At 52.8% G+C, this 14340-nt stretch overlaps 1 protein-coding gene across 3 annotated transcripts; it reads right to left on the reverse strand.

Moving 5' to 3' along the window:
- Positions 1-2687: 2687 nt before the first annotated feature.
- Positions 2688-13325, reverse strand: gtf2h1 (general transcription factor IIH subunit 1). Of its 3 annotated transcripts, none has more exons than XM_012954494.3 (15): positions 12951-13321; positions 11700-11873; positions 11296-11488; positions 9325-9487; positions 9114-9207; positions 8791-8940; positions 7042-7121; positions 6652-6779; positions 6313-6400; positions 6140-6228; positions 5751-5868; positions 5530-5620; positions 5161-5276; positions 4335-4427; positions 2688-3775 (listed from the first exon to the last, which is right to left on the reverse strand). In XM_012954494.3, the coding sequence occupies exons 1-15, from the start codon at positions 12955-12957 to the stop codon at positions 3689-3691; spliced, it is 1671 nt and encodes a 556-aa protein (XP_012809948.1). In that variant the 5' UTR covers positions 12958-13321; the 3' UTR covers positions 2688-3688.
- Positions 13326-14340: the final 1015 nt, after the last annotated feature.

A 14340-nucleotide genomic window follows, 5' to 3' on the forward strand; every position in this document is an offset into this window, starting at 1 on the left:
ATGGTACAGATTTTTGGTTTAGGAGTTATGGATGTACATTTGAAGTCAATGTTATGGGGTGTCTCTGTGTCAGTGTTACTGTATGTAGAAATGGGGTGTCAGTGCTGAATGCTCTTTGGGTAGAAGGGGGACCTCTGTGTCAGTGTCATGCAGCAATGGGGTGTCAGTTGCAAATAGAAAATGGTTCCTGTAGTTATTGCCTTTAAATAGCTTACATTTATGTGTCTTTAACACATTTCCCTGATTTCACATCTTTTTTCCATGGTCCCTTGAAAAACGTAAAATGGGGGTTCTACTGTATATATATAAAAAGGTCCCAAAAGGGCTCTCCCCGGTACTCACGCCAAGAGACCCTCTCTAAGGGCTCTCCCCGGTACTCACGCCAAGACGGACCACCTCCAGGAATCATCCCCGGTACTCACGACTAAGTACCCTCAGAGTAGTACCCCTTCTAGCGGCAGCCTAACCACCTACCTAGACTCTTGGGTCCCTACACTCCAGCTGATGTAATGCTGGGGGAGTCTACTCCCTCTACCACTCCTGGAGGGGCTATTTCTGCCCATTCTACCTGTGCCCTAACTACATCTCACTCCTAGAGTGATCTGACACATAAAACTCCTAATATACCTATGGGGAGAATACCTCTGCTCTCAGAGGCTCTCCCTTAACTCCCCTATCCTAGGGGTATACATCCTGAGGGGCCCATTTTAGCAAACCCCTACATATATATAGCAAGAAAAGGAGAAGCAGGCACTCACGTCACAATAAGGTCACTGGTGCCTGGGTGCAGTATACAAAATCGTATAGTACAAAAGATAAATAGATGCCGCACTCTCAGGTCTTAGTGAGAAATAAAGCATGCGATGTGAATTGCTCAGAGCTTCTATACGATGAACGAGTGGGAGTTGCAGTTCAGCTATGACAGGTGGTTGTTTCTGTCTTTTCTGTTCCTTTTGTTATTCTTTGCATTGAATCCTTATTGTGATCGTATCTGCTCTGTCTATTTCTCTTTTGATAATTTTTTAAATATTTTTTAGTAGTTCCTAATGTTTGTTTTGCACTTAGTGGGTGGGGAATCATTAATTGCACAGTACATGACGTCATTAGCAGAATTTTGGCGCCAGTTTGGGTTTATGAGTAGGTTTGCTGTAGTGTTTGATCACTTTGAGAAAGGCTGTGGACACAGCCGAAACGTTAGTCTGACACAATAAAAATTTTTGCTGGATTTCGCACGAAGACCTGAGAGTGCGGCATCTATTTATCTTTTATATATATACACACACACACAGCCTTACTCCGGTCATAATATGTGGTGTATTTACTCAAATGTCCATGCTGACTGGCGTATGTGGGGGAGATGATTTAACCTGTGTGAGACAGGATCAGCCAACACAAATCCACTATCAGGAAGGAGGAGGTTAAGTTGCCAGTTCCAGTACATTTTTGCACGGTTCGCCATATGGCAGCGGCATTGAGATTTCTTGTAATACAGTCTTTTGCCCCCCCACCACACACACACACACACACACACACACCGGGGGGGCAACAGACTCTCACAACTCCATAAAAGAGAATTTGCAAACATTGCATCCCAGGGGCTTAATAGAGAGTATGATTTGTATGATTTTGCTTGAAAAACTCTTTATTCCAACATGATGGTTGTGTTGACACAGAGTTACACACACACACACGTAACATTGCTACAAATGTACACGTTGTATATGACTTTACATTTTGACTATTGTCAACCAGGGCACCAATATATGGTACAATGCTTTCCTTTTTGGCTTATGTTCTGCCTGACAATATGAGGGGTAACCCTGGTGAATGGATACTTTATATACACGAAATTTACAGAGTTTCCGTTAACATCTAGTACTTTAATTGGGTGCTGTGTGTTTATTATCTTGTTACTTGACAAAGAGTGAGAAATCATTGTATTCGATCTGCACGATGCAGTAAAGTTTTCTTCTCTTTCATCACTTAAGTCTGGATCTTTTTGTTTTTTCTATATACATTGTCCGTAATTACAGACTGGGTCATCAGACTCAGTACAGCTCCGCTCCCCTCTGTCCCTGAGGAAGAACACCGTTAGTGCTCGAAACGTTGGATTTTTTTCACAAGTCCCTGTGTGCGCGTTTCTCTGCCTCTGTATTATTACTATACTATATTTTTGCCAGCACCCAGGGCGTTTGAACTACCTATAGGGTGTGCTCCGTTCACTCTTGTATCATTATATATATCCATCCCTCTGGCATTGGCACTGCCCCATCTCATTGCTGTGAAAGCCCCTATACTGAAGCAATACCCCCCAACATCCCTCTATATTTCAGCAGGAATGTACCACTTGTCACTACAGGGGGGGTGTCACATGGTCACCACTCTCTTTTGGGGAAACGTTTTGCCTGTTGGGGGTCTGTTTTGCCCTGGGTGGGTTTTTGAAAACCTTCTGCCCCTTCACAGAACCTAATGAGGTGCCACCCCATTGGCTCATCTGCCACAGAGTGCACCAAGCTGTGGGCATTATACACGTCAGATCACTATTAGGCCTTGTGCCATCCTATGCCCCCGCCAGGCCCATACATGGAAGGGTGCCTACCTGTGAGCATTCCTTAGGGGGCATGGTACAATGCCAAGGGTCCCAGCTGGCAGGGGGGGGCACCACAGAGCAGATACAGAGTCCAAACTAAATTTAAGCAATTACAGTTTATTAAAAAAAACAAAAAACAAACCCAGCAGTTCCAGGTTCATTGCTGTTATGCTGCCACGTTACCAGTTTGTTTGCACCCACCCACTGGGAAAAGATGCCACAGCATGCCAACGTGTCTGCACTGGGGGGGAATGCACAGAAATATCCCGGGCAACATCTCCCAGGAACCCACCAAATTCTCCTTATACTTCCATTTCTGCATAGATAGTGGGGGGGTCGGGGGGGAATACGGTTCTGCTTCCGATACAGACTTGTCAGTAGGATCAAGTTATTCCGTGGCACTGCCCCCAAAATGGCAGCAAGGTTCCCATGGCGGGCAGGCAGCTCCGTCACAGGTGATTATCAGATCGCCGGATGGAGCAGAACGTGAGCAGCGGGTTTAGCAATTTGCAGAGAGGTCCGTTCAGAGACACCCATCAGCATTCAGTCTGCGCCACAGAATCTCGCATACGGTACCAGACCTGGTCCTGCAGCACAAACCACCCACAATGCTTTGGGGGGGCAACAGAAAGGGTTAAACTGAGCAGCTGAGAGTCAATGACTCTGCTTTATCTAAGGAAAAAGAACATATAAACAGAACCGGTACCGCCGGGCTCCCAAAGGAAAATGTACAGGCGTATACCCTGTGCCACAAGTACAGCCGGGGCCCCCACAGGAAATGTACAGCCGGGGCCCCCCCACAGGAGACGTACACCCACATACCCTGCGCCACAAAAAGGAAAAGAATAAAGAACCCAAAGTTGCATCCATGGCGGTTGGCGCGAGAGAAGAGAGAGACCCGCGGGCAACGGAAAGGGGCCCCTGAGTGAAACGGCGGCGTGGCGCGTTCTTCTCACGCCTCGGCTTTGGTTCCGGTGCCATTCATTGTCCGGCCGCGGTGCCAGGGGTTGCGCCAGGATACCAGCCGCTCCGTGCGCGCCGGGAAGGGATTGGCCCCACGCAGGCCGTGGGATACTGCGCAGCCTGGCAGGGAGGCGCTCACGTCTTCTTGAACATTCGCCTGGACTGCCACGTGTGGAACTTGGTGTAGGCCGTCTGTAGCATCTCCTCCAGGTGCCCCGTCAGCTGCAAGGGCAAGTCATCAAGCCGTTAGCCCCCAGCTGTCACTTTAACTTAACTCTTAGTATGTTACAGAAGGGTCAGTTCTAAGCAACTTTTCGATTGGTCTTTATTTTTTCTAGTTTTTGAATTATTTGGACCCTTAGCAACCAGATACAAAAAGTAGAAATAAAAACCACAAATAAACAAAGACCAATTGTAAGTTGTCTCAGAATAGCACTGCCTACATCTCTGCAATTGGTCTTTATTTCCACGGATTTTGAAAACCCTAATTAAGGTTGTACCCAAACTGCAGTCCGGTTACACTGGTGGGAAGCCGGGAGTTCTGCAATAGCTGGAGGGCTCCATGTGGCTCCCCTATAGGAAAGGGCCCAATGCCTATCTGCCCCCCCATAAAGCCAAACTTGCCCGCAGCTGGAACGCACTTTAGTGTATATCCCTGAAGGTTACAGATGGGCCCACGGGCACCCAGTTGCACTGTACCTACCCACGGACTCACCTCCCATATGTACAAGGCAATTAACCCTATCCCCTGACCCGGAAACCTGCCCCCCAGTGCCCTTACATTTGTCCCCAGGTACTGCTTCCGGAGCTTCTCCTGGAAAGGCCGCAGCTTGGTCACCTGGAACCGCTCTAAGTTACTCTTCATTTTCATTACCTGCAATGACAGATACATCCAATCACCCTGCCAGTGGGAACATTTGGGTCAGAACCAGCTTAGAAATGAAAAACCTGCCCTTCTGCCGGGACTGAAATGTTACTGGTCCTGAACAGGAGAAGAACCCAAAGCAGCAACAACAGTTGAAGAATCTGGCTTGAATTGCCTTATTACTGTATTAGTTAGATTGCCCAGAGGTACTGCAGCCTTACAAGTTACCCCCAGCAGCTCCCCCATCTTGGATCTTGTGTGTCAGTGGCAATGCACGTGCTCAGTAGGCTCTGGGCTGCTGGGGGAGGGGAAACTAAACTTAGGGGGCGTGGGAAATCATTAAGGAGGAAGTGAGATCACATCGGTCTGATGCTACAGGGCTGACAATTCTGATGCAGACTGCACTGCTTTCTATGCTGCCATGCAATGTGACTCAGAATTCATTACTTGTATGGGGCTTCTAATGAGGTTGTTCTATTGTATATATACTGTATATTTCTAGAGGGTCCCTAAGGTCAGGGCAGGGCAGATAACATGAGGAGATACTGGGGGGCAGATAATCCCTGTTTCAGGCCTGAGGCCACACTGGGCCAGTACAGAAACCCAAAAGCATTTTTATCTCAATTTTCTGTTGAGCTTTAGCCCCTTATAATAAAAGCTAAGCCCAGACTCTATCTAAATGGGTTATGTAGGGCGGAGCCCAGGTATCTGCCAATAGCAGGGGGCTCTGTGCCGCTCTTACCTTTTCCTCTAGGAAGGGGGTGTTGACCGGGAAGCAGGACCAGAAGTGGCGCAGCAGCTCCCCAACTGCCACGTACAGGTGCTTCAGCTCTGATTGGATGTCGTTTGGCACCAGCTCTGAAACACACGGGCACAAACACGCGTGGCTGAATGGGACACGCCAAGACCCAGTAACGTTCTATTACATGGGGGGGGGGGGGGGGGCACTATCCTGAGAAGGAGCTGCAGGAGGTTTCTATTTCCCGGGGGAGCCCAACAATCTCAGCTCCAGCCCAAATCTCAGGTCTATACTCTACAGCCTTTGCAAGATGTTAAAGGGCAAGTAAACCCTACAGCACCCCATCTAACAATATTAATAATATATACTTACGGTTAATGGCTTGCTGAGTCACACCCTGCATCAGCGCTCCCCCCGGGGTCAGAGCGGCAGTCGTACTACTAGCAGCACCGCTCGACAGAACCTACACAGCAAGAACAATAGTGAGTATGTGGGAAGCAGCGGGTCCATTGCACCCCCGTGGGGTTATGGGTAACGGGATAGCCACGCCCCGCTGATCCCTTATATCCCATGCACACTCTGGCCACACTCACCTGAGTAAGCCTTGGGGTATAGTTTTCCATTTGTTGTTTAATACTATGGATAGAGCTGAGAATATCCTGGCTGGAGGCGTATTGCTGGGACTGTATGGGGGTTGGACCATGATAATACCTGCAATTAAAGGGAAACAAACCATGACAACAGTCCTGTACCCCCCCATTACTGCCTGACCTCCCATGGGCGCCCAGCACCTACGCACCATGGGGATGGGAGGTACCGGCCCACCCAGACCATAGCAGAGAGCATTCTCATTGGCTGAAGTGTATCCAATGGATAAAACATCAGTATTACTGTATTTTGCCCCAATACACACAGGGTACAACAGGGCCTTGTCTATGAATCCCCCCCAAGTGCCCCCCCCGATTACATACTAAGGACTCACCTGTCAGATTTCTTCAGATTCAGCACAAGGGGTTTCATTCCGTTACTCTGGTCCAAGTCTTCATATTCTATTGCCTCCTGTAACTTCACCTGTGGGGGGAGCCCAAGAGTCACTTAATGTTACCCCAAGTCAGGGCAGCGACACGGGGGGTACCCCGAGTGCCAAACTGGTACCTTTTTGACAGGAGGCAGAAAGAAATCCGAGTCTCTGGAATTGCCGTCGGTGCTGCTGGTCTCGCTGCATTGGTCACTCTGCGCCTCGCTATGGAAACATAAACGTGGGGGCGGGATTAGCCTGGTCATGGGGTCACACACAACTAGCCCCCAATTCCAGCAAGCGCCTCCCCAGAAGGTCTAACCCCATTCATAATGAAACTCCACCCCAGCAGCAGAGGGCAGCAGAGAGCTGGATATGGCCTGATGCCCAATACATTGGTGCCACTGTCTGACTGAAGATCATTACTTGGTTAAATATACCCCCAGCTAAGGAATAATTGCCCCCAGCAGACTCACTCCTTCCTGAGGCCGGCGGCGAGCACCATGGCACTGTGATGGTTGAAGCGCTTGATGATGGCCGCATTACTGTTCTCTTTGATGGATTTGGTGCTGGAGGTGGACGGTGCCGACGAGATTCCGTAGCCCTGCAAAGCAAAATTAATTAGCACCCCCAGAAGGGGGCTCCACTGAGGTATCATTAGCCCCTATTATAGCTATACAGGTGTTTATAAACATGGGACAGTTGCCATTACTGGGGCAATTCCTGGAGATGCGGGGGGAGCAAACACCCCTGTAGAACTGGGTACCGCTAGGTCTCTATGTACCTGACTCGCCCACATTGCCCTTTCCAGCACTGCACCCCAACAAGATCCCCGTTATTCTCCAGACTTAACCTGAACTCCGTACCTCTTCCAAGCATTTGTCTTCCAGCGCCATGAGGTCCAGCATCGGGTTCTTCACTCCCTGAGACACCATCGACTTTAGACCTAAGGAGAGAAGGTCCAGGTGGTTCTACTCATTGGCGCCATCACCCACGTACCCACCCAATGGGCAAATATTGTAACCCTCTGCCCCCACCCCCCATCATGGCTCAAACAATCACTTATCACTGGCTCCTCACAGATTTCAAGCATGACTGGGCCCTGGGGTCATGACTAGGCCTGCCCCCACAATTCCTCTTAGGGCTCTGGTACACGGGGAGATTAGTCGCCCGCGGCAAAACTCCCTGCTCGCGGGCGACTAATCTCCCCGAGTTGCCTTCCCTCTGCCATCCCACCGGCGAACATGTAAGTCGCCGGCGGGATGGCAGACGCGGCGGGGCGATTTCGCGCAAATCGCCGAAAAAGACTCGCGAGGCTTTTTCGGCGATTTCCCGAAATCGCCCCGCCGCGTCTGCCATCCCGCCGGCGACTTACATGTTCGCCGGTGGGATGGCAGAGGGAAGGCAACTCGGGGAGATTAGTCGCCCGCGAGCAGGGAGTTTTGCCGCGGGCGACTAATCTCCCCGTGTACCAGAGCCCTTACTCCCACAGCTATATTCCATCCTATAGGAACCCTGTATCAGTGTCCCATGTACAGCCGTGGGGGGGGGGGGTCCGGTATGGCCCTTGTATCCAGTGTCACATGTACAGCCGTGGGGGGGGGGGGGGTCCGGTATGGCCCTTGTATCAGTGTCACATGTACAGCCGTGGGGGGGGGGGGGGGGGGTCCGGTATGGGCCCTTGTATCAGTGTCACATGTACAGCCGTGGGGGGGGGGGGGGGCTCCGGTATGGCCCTTGTATCAGTGTCACATGTACAGCGGGGGGTCCCACAGCCAGGGGGGGTCCCAACCCTGTATCAGTGTCCCACGTAGAGCCGGGAGGCCCCAACCCTGTATCAGTGTCCCACATACAGTCGGGGGGTCCCAACCCTGTATCAGTGTCTCATGTACAGCGGGGGGTCCCAACCCTGTATCAGTGTCCCACCTACAGCCGGGGGGGTCCCAACCCTGTATCAGTGTCCCACGTAGAGCCGGGAGGCCCCAACCTTGTATCAGTGTCCCACATACAGTCGGGGGGCCCCAACCCTGTATCAGTGTCTCACGTAGAGCCGGGGGGCCCCAACCCTGTATCAGTGTCCCATGTACAGCTGGGGGGGTCCCAACCCTGTATCAGTGTCCCACCTACAGCTGGGGGGTCCCAACCCTGTATCAGTGTCCCACATACAGTCGGGGGGCCCCAACCCTGTATCAGTGTCCCACATACAATCGGGGGGTCCCAACCCTGTATCAGTGTCCCACGTAGAGCCGGGGGGCCCCAACCCTGTATCAGTGTCCCACAAACAGTCGGGGGGTCCCAACCCTGTATCAGTGTCCCACCCACAGCCGGGGGGCCCCAACCCTGTATCAGTGTCCCACATAGAGCCGGGGGGCCCCAACCCCCAACAGTGTGACACGTAGAGCCGGGGGGTCCCAACCCTGTATCAGTGTCTCACGTAGAGCCGAGGGGGTCCCAACCCTGTATCAGTGTCCCATGTACAGCTGGGGGATCCCATAGGGAGCCTGTATCAGTGTCCCACTAGTGCCCAGTCAGACCCACATATCCCGTTGAGCTAGCACTGCCCACGCTACAGACCAAGTGGCAAGGCTATGGGTGCCAGGCTGGCATCGCGCTACCTCTCTCGTCCATTTTGGCGCACTCTGCAAACAGGTCTTTGGCGCCAGTGTTCAGCCGGTCCCGGTGGAAATAATGAGACTGAAAAAACTGCTTCCAGAAATCCTTCTCAGTCATGTTGTGCGGCACGTTCTCTGCGTATTTCAGCTTCACTGTCAGGGGAGAAACCCAGGGGGCATTTAGTGCAACCCAGGGGGCATTTAGTGCTCACACAGGTAACAGTAAATGTAGGGTTAATCTGCCCCCCATACACTGATCCCCTATGAAGGTTCTGCTTAGGAGACAAAGGTGCCGGGGTATAACCCCAACACGGGCAGAGCGCTACCTGCAGGATACGTGCGGAATATGGATTCAATGATGTCAGACGTCAGGTTATACCGGAGTCCGTTGCAGCCGTCAGTCTGTGGCCGAACATCTGCCTAGAAGGAACCATCGGACCGATCAGTACAAAGCGCAGGCAGTCGCTCACGGAGCTGCTCCTACATTTACTTTCCCCCGAAACCCTGCACCCCGGCTCTTCCTACCCCCCCACCTACCAGAAACGCCGCCGATATGCCCACGTCCTGCTTGCTCGCCAACACGCTGCTGTCCAGTGAGTTCAGGCTTAACCGGTTGGCCCAGAACTCCTCGGCGCTGATCACCTGACTCACAACTAGGTCTTTATACAGCTGGAATAAGACAGGATCTTCCTTCAGCATTCTGGGAAACCAGAGGGAAAAGTGAATACGGCAGATCCCTGCGCTCAGTCAGTGCAACCCCAGCACTTCCATTAGTCCCTATTCCTACATACACCCCCATATGCACCTCCAGGGGTACCCCGGGCACACCCCAAATCCCCCCCTAACTGGCCTTCAGGCTGGGCCCCCTTAGCCCATAACAAGGTTACAGATATATAGAAACATTGGGGTAACAGTCACCCTGCTATAGTTCCAGGGGTACCCAGGGCACAAATAAGCACTCACCCCAAATCCCCCCCTAACTGGCCTTCAGGCTGGGCCCCCTTAGCCCATAACAAGGTTACAGATATATAGAAACATTGGGGTAACAGTCACCCTGCTATAGTTCCAGGGGTACCCAGGGCACAAATAAGCACTCACCCCAAATCCCCCCCTAACTGGCCTTCAGGCTGGGCCCCCTTAGCCCATAACAAGGTTACAGATATATAGAAACATTGGGGTAACAGTCACCCTGCTATAGTTCCAGGGGTACCCAGGGCACAAATAAGCACTCACCCCAAATCCCCCCCTAACTGGCCTTCAGGCTGGGCCCCCTTAGCCCATAACAAGGTTACAGATATATAGAAACATTGGGGTAACAGTCACCCTGCTATAGTTCCAGGGGTACCCAGGGCACAAATAAGCACCCCAAATCCCCCCCTAACTGGCCTTCAGGCTGGGCCCCCTTAGCCCATAACAAGGTTACAGATATATAGAAACATTGGGGTAACAGTCACCCTGCTTTAGTTCCAGGGGTACCCAGGGCACAAATAAGCACTCACCCCAAATCCCCCCTAACTGGCCTTCAGGCTGGGCCCCCTTAGCCCATAACAAGGTTACAGATATATAGAAACATTGGGGTAACAGTCACCCTGCTATAGTTCCAGGGGTACCCAGGGCACAAATAAGCACTCACCCCAAATCCCCCCTAACTGGCCTTCAGGCTGGGCCCCCCTTAGCCCATAACAAGGTTACAGATATATAGAAACATTGGGGTAACAGTCACCCCGCTATAGTTCCAGGGGTACCCAGGGCACAAATAAGCACTCACCCCAAATCCCCCCTAACTGGCCTTCAGGCTGGGCCCCCTTAGTCCATAACCAGGTTACAGATATATAGAAACATTGGGGTAACAGTCACCCCGCTATAGTTCCAGGGTACCCAGGGCACAAATAAGCACTCACCCCCAAATCCCCCCTAACTGGCCTTCAGGCTGGGCCCCCTTAGCCCATAACAAGGTTACAGATATATAGAAACATTGGGGTAACAGTCACCCCGCTATAGTTCCAGGGGTACCCAGGGCACAAATAAGCACTCACCCCAAATCCCCCCTAACTGGCCTTCAGGCTGGGCCCCCTTAGCCCATAACAAGGTTACAGATATATAGAAACATTGGGGTAACAGTCACCCCGCTATAGTTCCAGGGGTACCCAGGGCACAAATAAGCACTCACCCCAAATCCCCCCCTAACTGGCCTTCAGGCTGGGCCCCCTTAGCCCATAACAAGGTTACGATATATAGAAACATTGGGGTAACAGTCACCCCGCTATAGTTCCAGGGGTACCCAGGGCACAAATAAGCACTCACCCCAAATCCCCCCCTAACTGGCCTTCAGGCTGGGCCCCCTTAGCCCATAACAAGGTTACAGATATATAGAAACATTGGGGTAACAGTCACCCCGCTATAGTTCCAGGGGTACCCAGGGCACAAATAAGCACTCACCCCCAAATCCCCCCCCCAAGTGGGGTTCAGAGGGACAGGACACTGCCCTCTAGTGCCTACAGCCATTACCTGTTCTTCTCCTCCAGTTCCTTATTGGCTTTTCTCTTGAACTTGGGGAGCAGCTGCTGCAGAAGCTCTTTGACGGCATCTCGCTCTTTGATGGCAGTCGCATCGTTAGAGAAGTGGAAGTTGGTGGTCTCGCCGACATGGAGCACGAGCTGGAGCTGCACTTTAGCTTTCCCATCGGGGCTGATTTTCTGACCTAGACAAACACAGCAGATACCCCCACATTACCCACGTGCCCCCAACGCCAGAACTCAAACAGGGCAGATTATTGGGGGACAATGTGCTGAGATATATTAGGAAGTTTATACTGATTGTAAGTGCATGGTTGCCAGGATACTGACCCCTAGCAACAAGATTCCCTGTTTGTGGCGGGCAGTGCAAGGGGCCCCACAGCAGGAAGTACTTACATTTGATATCTGCATACATGTGGCTTATGGTGAACCGGTCCTTGCCCTCCGGGGCCCAGGCGACCCTCTCGGCCATGAGGTAGAGGGCCCCATCCTGCTTCTTGTGCCGCACCTTTTTAACGATCAGTAAGACTTCTTCGGAGGAGGTGGCCATGTCACTACGGGCAGCAGGTCCTGCACAACAGCACGGGGGGGGGGGGGGGGGGGTTAGCGGGGCATCTCGGGCACCAACCCGCCAGGTTATGTACAAGGGCTGCTTTATACAACTCATGTGCAACTGCCCCAGCAGGGAGATTCCCCCTACTTACCCAATCAGCAGGAGGGCTGCACAGCACTAAGCTTACAGCCCCCCCCGCCGATAGGGAGCCCCAATTATTAACCCATTAGTCACCTGGGCTCCCTGGGTAGGGGGCGCTACCAACAAGTAAAATGGGCCAAATGAAAAGCAAAATTGCCCTATGGCTCTCACCATGCCATCCCAGGGTTCCCTTGCCATCGGCCCAATGCCAGCAGTACCCCCATATGTCAGGGCACCCTGCACCCACGAACCAACAGCGACCCCCCAACCGGCCTTCTCCCCCTTCCCCAACAGATTCTGCCCCCCAGGCTCAAGCCAGCCTGGCACCCCCAGCTTTCTACCCCCCCATTAACCCTGCCTCGGCTTCCTACCCCCCCATTAACCCTGCCCCGGCTTCTTACCCCCCCATTAACCCTGCCCGGCTTCCTACCCCCCATTAACCCTGCCCAGGCTTCCTACCCCCCATTAACCCTGCCCAGGCTTCCTACCCCCCCATTAACCCTGCCCCGGCTTCCCCCCCCCATTAACCCTGCCCCGGCTTCCTACCCCCCCATTAACCCTGCCCAGGCTTCCCACCCCCCCATTAACCCTGCCCAGGCTTCCTACCCCCATTAACCCTGCCGGCTTCCTACCCCCATTAACCCTGCCCCGGCTTCCTACCCCCCCATTAACCCTGCCCCGGCTTTCCTACCCCCCATTAACCCTGCCCAGGCTTCCTACCCCCCCATTAACCCTGCCCAGGCTTCCTACCCCCCCATTAACCCTGCCCAGGCTTCCTACCCCCCATTAACCCTGCCCCGGCTTCACCCCCCCATTAACCCTGCCCCGGCTTCCTACCCCCATTAACCCTGCCCAGGTTTCCTACCCCCCATTAACCCGCCCAGGCTTCCTACCCCCCCATTAACCCTGCCCCGGGCTTCCTACCCCCCCATTAACCCTGCCCAGGCACCGACCTCTCATGTTGCACCATCCCGGCCCGGAGTCCCGCTATTGGGGGCAGCCCCGCTGCACATAAGTCGGTGCGGGACGCGGATCGGCCGCCTGTCTGTGTCCCCTCGGCTCCTGCCGGGCAGCCTGTGCGCACGTCACTTCCCGCGATACCGTGACGTCAGGCGGGATATGAGCGCGGTGACGCAGCACGTACCAGCCGGGAGGGCGGAGTGTGAGGGGATGAGGGGACGAGGGGAGACGCTGCTGGCGGGGAGTTTCTATGTTTGTAGCAGTGCGGTTCCCGCTGTCTCTGTCCCCCGGTACCGAACCAAAAGGGGAACTACTTCCTGGTTACCGGCCGGAGGGTTAGTTATTCCTGCCCTCATGGGCCGGTGTGTGGGCGGGAACTGGGCGGGGCCGGCTGGGGTAGGCGGGGTCTCTGTCAGAAAGTTTGGGGCCCTTAGCAATTGGTTACGGGGGTGTCTGAGTGTCAGTGTGAGATTATATTGGCCCCGCCCATTGTGCGCTGAGCGAATAGTCTGCTCTCAGGTGGGTGGGATAGAGGGCTGGGCTTGGCGCAAACCCACCAATCGCCAGAGAGGGGACGGGTACTTCTACTGTGGGGAATGGGGGGGCTGCACTATATGTATTACTGTCTGTACAGGCTATGAGCAAACTTAGGGGGCTGTTCCTGCTGAATTGTGCTTAGTACTGGGGAATCCCTATGTGCCATAGTTTTATGGTATCTCTCTGTACAGGCTATGGGCAAACTTAGGGGGCTGTTCCTGCTGAATTGTGCTTAGTACAGGGGAATCCCTATGTGCCATAGTTTTATGGTATCTCTCTGTACAGGCTATGGGCAAACTTAGGGGGCTGTTCCTGCTGAATTGTGCTTAGTACAGGGGAATCCCTATGTGCCATAGTTTTATGGTATCTCTCTGTACAGGCTATGGAGCAAACTTAGGGGGCTGTTCCTGCTGAATTGTGCTTAGTACAGGGAATCCCTATGTGCCATATTTTATGCGGTATCTCTCTGTACAGGCTATGAGCAAACTTAGGGCGGCTGTTCCTGCTGAATTGTGCTTAGTACTGGGGAATCCCTATGTGCCATAGTTTATTTATGGTATCTCTCTGTACAGGCTATGAGCAAACTTTAGGGGGCTGTTCCTGCTGAATTGTGCTTAGTACAGGGGAATCTCCTATGTGCCATAGTTTTATGGTATCTCTCTGTACAGGCCTATGAGCAAACTTAGGGGGCTGTTCCTGCTGAATTGTGCTTAGTACAGGGGAATCCCTATGTGCCATAGTTTTATGGTATCTCTCTGTACAGGCTATGGGCAAACTTAGGGTGCTGTTCCTGCTGAATTGTGCTTAGTACAGGGGAATCCCTATGTGCCATAGTTTTATGGTATC

The sequence above is a fragment of the Xenopus tropicalis genome, chromosome 4, assembly GCF_000004195.4.
Source record: "Xenopus tropicalis strain Nigerian chromosome 4, UCB_Xtro_10.0, whole genome shotgun sequence".
NCBI lineage: Eukaryota > Metazoa > Chordata > Amphibia > Anura > Pipidae > Xenopus > Xenopus tropicalis.

Excerpts from the sequence above, each read along its gene's own strand:
- gtf2h1 (XM_012954494.3), bottom strand. Across the intron at positions 8,941-9,113 it reads ATTCCGCACGTATCCTGCAG|TGAAGCTGAAATACGCAGAG; the intron begins GTAGCGCTCTGC and ends CTCCCCTGACAG. Across the intron at positions 3,776-4,334 it reads AGCAGTACCTGGGGACAAAT|CTGACGGGGCACCTGGAGGA; the intron begins GTAAGGGCACTG and ends TTGCCCTTGCAG.